Source organism: Arachis ipaensis, chromosome B05, assembly GCF_000816755.2.
Source record: "Arachis ipaensis cultivar K30076 chromosome B05, Araip1.1, whole genome shotgun sequence".
NCBI classification, from domain to species: domain Eukaryota; kingdom Viridiplantae; phylum Streptophyta; class Magnoliopsida; order Fabales; family Fabaceae; genus Arachis; species Arachis ipaensis.
In genome coordinates, this window is record NC_029789.2 from 141,436,456 (window position 1) to 141,446,519 (window position 10,064).

At 34.7% G+C, this 10,064-nt stretch overlaps 2 protein-coding genes across 2 annotated transcripts; one reads left to right on the forward strand and one right to left on the reverse strand.

The window, feature by feature from the left end:
- Window positions 1,043–2,897, forward strand: LOC107644521 (universal stress protein A-like protein). Its single transcript, XM_016348392.2, has 4 exons — window positions 1,043–1,366; window positions 1,987–2,108; window positions 2,208–2,326; window positions 2,463–2,897. Exons 1-4 carry the CDS (start codon window positions 1,192–1,194, stop codon window positions 2,569–2,571), a joined length of 525 nt encoding a protein of 174 aa, XP_016203878.1. The 5' UTR covers window positions 1,043–1,191; the 3' UTR covers window positions 2,572–2,897.
- Window positions 3,738–6,934, reverse strand: LOC107644522. The gene is made up of 2 exons (XM_016348393.2): window positions 6,757–6,934; window positions 3,738–6,441 (listed from the first exon to the last, which is right to left on the reverse strand). Exon 2 carries the CDS (start codon window positions 6,405–6,407, stop codon window positions 3,738–3,740), a length of 2,670 nt encoding a protein of 889 aa, XP_016203879.1. The 5' UTR covers window positions 6,408–6,441; window positions 6,757–6,934.

Consider the following 10,064-nt stretch of genomic DNA (forward strand, 5'->3'; position numbering starts at 1 on the left):
TAAATTTCTCCATTTTTAATCTTTATTTAATTTATTTTCACAAACTACATCCGAATCATCAGTTCCACTTGGCTATTTTCCTTCAATAATTGTGACATAAAATTATCTTTACCTAATAGTCACTGGTTTTGTATACTACTATGAAGTAGCGACACTTCGTTGAGTTGTCGTGTTCGCGTGTCGGATATATTTTGGACACGACACTTACCAATACTCGTCTGACATGTGTGTCTGTTGTATCTAATCGTGTCTTAATAAAAAATAAAAAATTCTTTTTTGAACATGTTTGGACACACTTAAATACCATCTCGTGTCAATATGTCCAATCTTATTCTTAACATATATTCTTGAAATAAATTTAGATATAGTATATATTATTATTTATTAGAACAAAAAATATTTTAAATACTTGTTATAATTAAAATAAGACATTAAAAATAATTAAAAATTTTAATTTATATTTTAATATCAATAAAATATCAAAATATCATTACAATTTATTATTTATATTTTAATATCGATAAAATATCAAAATATCATTAAAAATACTTTATATTTTATATGTATGCGTATTTTGTGTCTTATAAGATTTTAAAATTTAGGTGTCAGTGTCTCGTGTCGTATCGTGTTCCGTGTCCGTGTCAGTGTCCGTGCATCATAGGTTATGCTATTCAGGAAGTTGTCGTTTTACAATCAATTCAACAACAAATTAACAAATATTTTTAAATTATATTTTATTTTTTAAATTATTATTAATTAATAATTATTTAAATTTTATTTTTAAAAATATAAAATTAATAATTATTAATTACAATTATTTAAAATTGACTGATTAAAAATTATTTATCTATATTTTTTTATTGAAAATTTTTTTTATGTAATATTTAGTTATTAAATTTTATGATATTTTTCAAAATTAGGACATTTTCCGGGTACGGCCCGCCAATTTTCAGGTAAAACGACAACGCTTCATTCAAGCGGTCCACCGCGCAATTTAGCTGACACGAAACCCACTTGTCACTATCGTGCGCCGCAGTGCGAACCACGCCCAAATAATTCGAGACCGAGATAAACACTTCTCTTTCTCTTTTTCTTGGTTTTCTCGGGAAACAAAGAAGAAACAGGAAGGAAGGAGTTGGACTCGGTGGAAGTGACTCAGTGAGTGAGTGAGTGAGCGAGCGAGCGAGCGAGATGGGGGAAGTGACTCGGATAATGGTGGCGGTGAACCAGTCGAGTTTGAAAGGGTACCCGCACCCTTCGATAAGCAGCAAAGGAGCATTCGAATGGACTATCAAGAAGATCGTTCGCCATAACGTCGCTTCCTTCAACCTTCTCTTTCTTCACGTTCAGGTTCCCGATGAAGATGGTACTCTCTCTCTCTCTCTCTCTCTCTCTCTCTCTCTCTTGTGCTTTCTTCTTTTTTTGGTTGATTGATTGAGTGAAGGAAATGATAATCATGCTGTTGTTGATGCTGATTATTAGCGTTATTACTATTTGATTCATTCATTCATTTGTTTTTGGTTTCCCTAGAATTTTGGATACTTGATCACATTTTTTTATGGTCAAAAGTTTATGTTCTTAATTTGAATTTATTTTATCGTCTGAGCTGAAAGAAAGACATAGATATCTGTGATTTCTTCTGTTAAGCTCATAATTTACTTGGATTTTTTCTTCTCCGAGCAGTTGGATTATAAATTGTTGTGGTGATATATTATTATTCTTGTTATTTTTATTTGATTTATCATGTTTATTCTTAAAGCTACCAATAACAGAAGTTAGAAGAATTCATTTGAGAAAAGATTATGACTCATTTTCAACAGAGAGGTCTTCGGGTTTGATATGATAACTCCTATTCTTTATGCATTTTTGCCATGAAATTTGTCCTTCTTGTTTATGGAATAGGTGAATCTTTACCTAAACTATAAGAGCATTTGTTTAGAATTATACAAAGCAAAATTAAAAACGGAGCTCTCTTGTTTTTGCTAGGTTTTGATGACATGGATAGTATCTATGCCTCACCTGACGATTTTAAAAGGATGAAGCAGAGAGATAGGATTAGAGGGGCTCATCTGCTGGAATACTTTGTCAATAAGTGTCATGAAATTGGGGTAATAATAGTTCTTCTTCTACCTTAAATCATGTTAACAATTTTACCATGTAATTGATTTTGGTCAAAGGTAATTGCTAATGGTTTGCAATGCTTGCAGGTGGGTTGTCAAGCTTGGATAAAGCATGGTGATCCGAAGGAAGTCATCTGCCATGAGGTGAAACGCGTGCATCCCGATTTTCTGGTTGTTGGCAGCCGTGGTCTCGGCCCTTTCCAAAAGTATGGATATTGTCTCATACGATATGCTTGATTCTTGATCCTTTCTTGTTGGCTGTTGAATTGTTAAGAGTAGCACTTTTGCTTCAAGAGAAGTTTGCTTATTTTATTGATGAATTGTTGTGAACATGTTATCCAGGGTTTTTGTTGGCACTGTGAGTGAATTCTGTGTGAAACATGCTGAGTGCCCTGTAATTACTATCAAGCGCAAAGCAGATGAAACTCCTCAGGATCCGGTTGATGATTGATTAGTCTGTTAGGCACTAGACGTTATTGCCATTTGTCACATCTATGATATGTTATATCATATATTGGTTGAGTTGAAAGAACAAAAAGCTGGAATATATCGCCAAAGATTTGTCTGTGGATATGGAAAATGTTGTACTACTACTACTTTCCCCTTTTCACTTGTTGCATTCATCTCGAATCTGTATTTTCAACTATGTTAGATTTAATTTGACTGTAAAAGGGAACTTGCTTCATCAATATGATAAATGCTTGCCAGTTCCTACCATGTATTGAAATCTGTACTCAAGATTGCTAATGGGTGAATTGAAGGGTCAAACATTTTGTATAGGTAGAGTCCAAAATGGGAAAAGAATGTTAGCCTAGGAGAAAATTACCATACTTTGTGGAAGGGCGTGATTTAAATTCACCAACTTAAATTTGATACAGGATGAGACAAAATATAGATTAACTAATTTGAAGTAGTATTAAGATTTTTATTTTAATGTAGCATTTTCTATTGGGCAAAGGAGGCCATGCCAGGTTGCATCTCATGAGTCTTTGAAGTTTTCCAGTGTTACATAATAGTATTATTAATCAACGTGGTTACAAGAATTGAATTGCTAAAATAGCCATTGCAGCATGTGCTATATCCATCAATACCCATCAGAATAAAGTTCTAATATTTAAATACTTGTAATATCTTCAAATCTTAGTTAGGGATTGGATTACTTCCTTTTGACAATCCATCCATAACGTGTATTTGACTTCTAGGCGTTGACCAAAAAAGTAAAAAACCCTTGCATCCAAATCTTCTATTCCATAAACATCCACCATGTCCCACAAAATTCAATAGCAATTATTTCATATATAATCAAACACAAAAAGTAAAGAGAAGTAATTGACTATTTCATATATGCAATAATCATCCGAAGTTCATCTACTACCATAACTAAAGTACCATTCATCCTTAACCATCAATGATTCTCTGCATATGCATATGCATACCACTACCATCATATTATAAGCTATATACTGAGTAATTTTTTTAATCCGATATAAAATCCCACACCTTCAGAATGAAAAGACACCACATAAATGCTGAATGAAAAACCTACCCCTGCTCATTACTACTACTACTACTAGTGCTGCCAATTTGTGTTTATTGCTATAGTGATATAAACTATATCTAGGATGAAGAGAATCCAAGAAGTTTGTCCACATCATCCAAAAGATCCTTCATCCCACTAACAACCTTGTTCTTCACTTCATGTGATTTTCCATCTGATGCTTCCAGCATTGAGGTCAGAACCTGAAGCTTCTCTCTTACATAGTTGAATTTGGATGCTTCATTGTCCTTTGGCAGTGAAACAGCCAAGGTGGTATTGTACTCCTCCTTGGTTGATGCTGAACGTTCGGACTTGGACCTATCACTGGAAGAAGAAAGATACTTGAGTTGAAAAGTTACATCAGAGGATCCAAAAGGGTTGGTGATTTGTGATTGCTTTAAGGCATTTTCAGCATCAGAAGCTCTTAGGAAGCACACTCTAGCGGTGTAATTTGTTCGGAACATGTTGGTTTCAGCCTCATTCAGATCCCCAAACTTGCTGTAAATCGCCACGATGTCAGATCTTGAAGGTAGAGCGGACCCTGGCCAGAATGACACAATAAGCTCCGCGGCTGAAGTGTTTTCAGTTCCCTTCCTCTTTCTTCGCTTCCTAGGCCCAAACTCATTGTTAGGTGACAGGTGATCTGGTTGATCGGTTTCTGACTTCTTTCTCTTCCTTCCAGGTCGGCATTCTTTGTACACTTTGTATAGGGATCCGTGGCGATACAATGAGCTTCTGAAGACAGAAATGAAGTCCACAAGTGCTTCAAGAGAGTCGCTGTCCCGAGAAATTTGAGGACTAACAGCTGCATGCCGGAATTCAGACAGGACTTCAAAAGGAGTGACCTGAATTTTCTTAAGATCGATGGCCTTCTCCTCTTCATCTATCTGAGTTTGGTGATTTGGGCCATCAGAGAGCGCGAACCCAACAGCAACATCCTTTGTGAGATTCTCCTTAAACGTCTCGCCATTACACTTCAGAATTCGAGGAGAAGGCTGGCCAGCAGCCCTGCCCGATGCTAGATGTTCAAGGGAAGTAGTGAAGGGGGGGGACAAGTACTTGCTTAACTTCCTTTCTCTTAACAAAGAACCCTTCTCATTCTGTTCTTTGGTATTCGCTTCTGTAGTATTCTCCTTTCTGCTACCGCTGCTAATGTTTTCACCATCAAAAGCTTCTTTCAACTCTCCTGATTTTGGCGACCAGCCCTTGTCGCTGTTCTGCTTGCCCCCACTGCCTTTGTTCTCAGCATTCTGTAGATTTGCCACAGTATCTACACGCAATTCTTTTCTCTCCCGAACTGGTTTCGATGACATTGCAACCTCACGGTCTCTTCTTCTTTTCCTACCAGTGAACACAATTGCATTTAAAGTTTCGTCAGTTTCATCCCCCTCCTTGTTCATGGCAAGTACATCTTTGTCCTCCCCCATAATTTCAGCCATGCTTTTCTGCTTCCTTCTATGGTTTGGTGTATTTCCAGAAGGCCCTTGAGAGTTACCAGATGCACCGACTTTCAGGCTCATCGGAGAGGCAGAATAGTCCTCCCCAAATGGCCCTTGGACAGGCACTTCCACTGCACTCTTACCATTGCCTGCATAAACAGTTTCATCCGTCAATTTATCTTCGAGTCCAAGAACTGGCTGGGGATCCTCATAACGAGCTAACTTATAACCTCCTCTTGATAGATAAAAAGCCGAAAGCTGAGCCTTTAATGTCTCCAGCTCCAGAATACTAGCAACAGCGATAATTTCAGCAGCTTGTTTCACTCGAGCAAGTAGCTCCAGCGGTTCCATTGGAACGGCCAAAAGTCTCTCTACACCATTTTCCGGCACAAGAGTTCCTGTCTTGATTCCAGCATTCTTTGCCAATGGTAGAGTGAATCCAGGCATAGATTCATTTACAAGAAAATCACGACTCATCTTCATATCAAGAAGCATTCCAACCTGATTCACAGCTTCTTGTACAGCATTGACAAAGGCTTTGGTGGTACTTTGCTTTGCCATATCATCAAAGTTTTCCTCAAACAGCTTCAATTGAGAAGGATGGCACCAAGCAAATGTTCCATCCCCGAAATAGGCTACAAGGAGCTGCCGATTCTTTTGTTTCAACTTCAAAGCAAAGTCTGAAGCATCTGAAGGATCATAAATCCGGCCGGGCCACCACGGATGACTCTTAATTTTTCCCCAAACAAAATCACCAACAGCAAATACATGTCCTCCATCACTTAATTCCTCCACTTCATCATCTACATTCTCACTGGTCTCCACAATTGGCACATCTCTAGTCACAATTTTCCCATCATCATCATCTGTTACTTCCTCCTCGCTCTTCTTTCCATCACTTCTCTCTTCACCACCGCTGATCCCCATGGAAGCACCCTCTTTCAGACCATAATCACCATCTGCCACTCTCTTCCGAGAGCCATCGATCGAATCCAATTTCTCGGCTTCTTGAGAAGCATCCCGGCTTTCACCAGTTCCCCTCATTTGCAACAAAGATGACACACCATTCATCTCAGAATCAGAATCACTCCCCTTCAATTTTACTGAAACCTTGGTCTCTAAGACACTGCTATTGAGAACTTCAACAACTCCATCACCATTTTCCTTACCACCACCATTCTCAACAACAACAGAAGAATGATCCTTGAGTTCCTCCTCCTTTTCCTGCTCTAAACCCTGATCCCTGGGTTCTTCCTGTGAAGGTAATGAACCCTCAGCAGGTACCTCGGGCCCATTTTTAACCATGCTCATCAAAAAAGATCAAATTTTTCTAGAGAAAACCAACCTATTATGGTAAAAAGCACACAACAAGACAAGTAAAAACATAAAACTAACAAATAAAACACAAGAAACCTCAACACAACTTTAGGGTTTTGGAAATGAGAAACAGTAAGAGTAGTCACATAATAACTTATGTTCATATAAAGAAATAAAAAAGAACACATACATATAAATGTCTATAAACTATAAACTATACAGTATAGTATATTAAATTTGTATTTGTATATGTTCAAAAGGAATGAATAAACATAAACACATTAATTAATTATAATAAATGGAAGCGAGAATATCAAAATAGAAAATGAAGAAGAATATATACCTGCAGAAGAAAAAGATAGGGATGCAAAGTTTCTCTTTTTTGAAGAAATTGTTGGAGCTACTGAAGGGAGCATATGTGATCACTGATCAGATAGAAGAAGAGCATGAAGAAGAATGTGATGCTGGTTCCTTGGGGTATATGAATGATAGTACCAACATTTTTTTTTATTTTTTATTTGAAAAGAATATAGTGAGAGCAGTAGTGAAGTAAAAAGACTAGAGTGAGAAAGAGAAGAAGAGATGTTGAAAATATCGAGAGATGACGAGATGGTCATAAAGCATTGATGCTATTAATTAAACAACTATCCTAGCTCACTCAGAAAATCAGTTAATCATTAAATTAAAATACAAAATATAAATATATTTAAAATAATTGAAATGACATATAGTTTATATTTGATATTTAATATTTTATATATACATAGTATGAAATATCTAAAATTCTTTAAAATTGATTTGGCGAATATTACACTAATTATAATGTTAATTCGTTTTTTCACTGGTAAGTGCTTACAGTAATATTGATTATTACATTAATTAATAGTTGTTGTATTGCAGCAACAACACAACACAACACGCAGGCGGTGGGAGTGGGCAAATGGATGAGCCTCAAAAGAACACTTTCATTCACAGACTCTACTCGCCACTGTGGCCGTTGGAATCTACGCGCTTTTCGAGAAGCCTTGCCCATCAGGTTCTTTTCAATTTTCATTGTTAAAAATAAATATTATTAATAGTATATTATCTTATATATGTATAGAATATGAGAGTTTAATTTACATGTTCATTTATTGTTTCACAACCATTCTGTTCAATTTATAGAAACGGCTTAATTTGTGGTACACGTAAATAGTAGGGATAAGTACTTTTTTCGTTTCTAAGATTTGGGATTAAAATCAAAATTGTTTTCGATTTTTTTTATTAAAATTATCATCAACGTTACAAAACGTTATAAAATCGTTCTTTTCTATTTTTTTGACCAAATTACCCTTAATTATTAATAAAAAATAAAAAATATTAAAAAAATAAATCCCCACCCTCCACCCACACCCATCAGCATCTCTCCTCTCCCTTCCTCCACCCAAATTTCCCTTCCTCCTACACCCACCTCCAAACCCTTACTCCATCATCCCCTTACCCCCAACCCGTCGTCGTCCCGCAGCCAATCTGTCGCCGCCTCTACTTTTCTGCTTTTGCTTTCTGCCTTCTGCTTCTTCTTTTTTTTCTTCTTCTGTGAACTGAATTTTTTATGAAATTTATTGTTGCTGAAATTTGTTGTTGAAATTTGAATTTCTGAATTTTTGATGAAATTTGTTGTTGTTGATGAAATCTGTTGATAATGATGATGACCATGAAGAGAGGGGCATAAGAAAGGGGGTTGGGGGTTACGGTAAGGGAGTGGGGTTTTTGGCTGGTGGTGGTGGTGGTGGTAGTGGTGGTGGTGGTGGTGGTGTTGATGGTAGTGTTGGTGTTGATGGTGGTTGTGGTGGCAGTGGAGGTGGTGGGATGAGGAAGGTGAAGAGGAGAATGATGATGATGAGGATATTTTGGTCCAAAAATTCGAGAAAGAATGATTTTAAAGCGTTTTTGAACGTTAAGGATGATTTTAATAAAAAAAAATGTCGAGACGATTTTGATTTCGACCCAAACTTTGGGAACGAAAAAAGTACTTATCCCTAAATAATAGTATAACTAAATTCACAACTCAGAGAGGAATATTAATGTTATATTAAGATTTATAGTTTAAAATTAGGTTTTTTTTTAATCATATTACAAGGCTATCCTTATTTTGCTCACTCCTTATTTTTCTCTCCCCATCCACAGTCAAGTCTTTCTTGATTGGTCATTCTCTCATTTATACGATTTTCATTGATTACTCTTGTACCAAATAGGAATAGCATCAATTTACAAGTAACTTAATGGTTTTGTTCATTTTTGGTCAACTAATAAATTAATGGCTCCAGAATCAGATAAGATGGTAATTTCCCTCCAACAGGAAGGTATTTGCAGAGATTTATTGTTAGACTTATAGCCTTTTTTTGAATTAGGGAGAGAAATTTTAGATTGAATAAAGTTCAATAACAGATATTTATAAACGGTAAAGTATATTTTTTGTCCCCGAAGTTTGACAAAAGTTTAAAAAATAACCCTAAGTTTTATTTTGTTTCAATTTTGTCCTAGAAGTTTTCGATTTGCATCAAATATATCCTCGGAGACTAAATTTTCAAAATATTTAAGACCAATATAACAATAATGCATGAAAATTATGCTTGATTTGCTTGTGTTGAGGGGTTGTTCTTATGAAATTGTTGTTGAATCGATCTTAAATTTTTTGAAAAATTAGCCGTCATGGGTATATTTGATGCAAATCGAAAACTTTTGGGACAAAATTGAAACAAAATAAAACTTATGGCATTTTTTAAATTTTTGTCAAACTTTAAGGACAAAAAATATACTTTACTCTATTTATAAATGATTATTTTAGTGTTTTAATTTATAAAATTAGATATTATAAAAACTAATCATGTTATATTTACATCGAAAATAACTACCTGTGTATATATATTGAAATAAAAAATACACATTAAAAATAAATTAAACAATACATATATTTATATACGAATATATAATGATTAATAAATAATTTGATAACTAATTTTTATGTACACATAATATTTTTATTATAAAAATACCTTAGTAACATTAAGAAATTGTAAAAAACCTCTATCTTAGATTTTATATCTTTTTCAAACTGCAGATAAAGGTGGAGAAAGATTACTACCGGGACTCCTCCTTCGATGGCATGGACGCATGGTCCTAAACACGCCGATCTTTTATTTTCAGCGAATCTATAAAGAATTAAAGATGAAAAAAGAAAAGACCACTCAACGCAAATTTTGGATAGCATCAAACTAGGAATTCTATCAATCATATTACATTATTACATGTATAAATTATAAATTTGATTTTGGTATGTAATTGTTCTGGTATAATGAGTCTTGTGGATATTGTATAGCTCATCTTATTAGGAGTGAATTTGTCGTTGTTTGAATGGATGAGATAGTGTATATTTAGATTACGGTTTCTAAATAGAAATATGTATAAAATTAAGTTTTTTGTAAAATTGATTTTGATTAAAAGTGAGTTGGTATTAATGTGATTTATGTTTGGTAATTCTCATTTAAAATGGATTATAGTAAATTAAATAAGTAAATATTGTTTGGATGACATTATTTAAAATCATTTTTAGATGAAAAATTACAAAAAGAATATAAATTTAAATAATTATTTTATGTTCTCTATGTTCTC

Bases quoted from the DNA above. Each gene is read 5' to 3' on its own strand.
- LOC107644521 (XM_016348392.2), top strand. From the start codon at position 1,192: ATGGGGGAAGTGACTCGGATAATGGTGGCGGTGAACCAGTCGAGTTTG. The intron at 1,367-1,986 runs GTACTCTCTCTC...TGTTTTTGCTAG, and splicing joins TCAGGTTCCCGATGAAGATG to GTTTTGATGACATGGATAGT. The intron at 2,109-2,207 runs GTAATAATAGTT...CAATGCTTGCAG, and splicing joins ATAAGTGTCATGAAATTGGG to GTGGGTTGTCAAGCTTGGAT.
- LOC107644522 (XM_016348393.2), bottom strand. From the start codon at position 6,407: ATGAGCATGGTTAAAAATGGGCCCGAGGTACCTGCTGAGGGTTCATTA.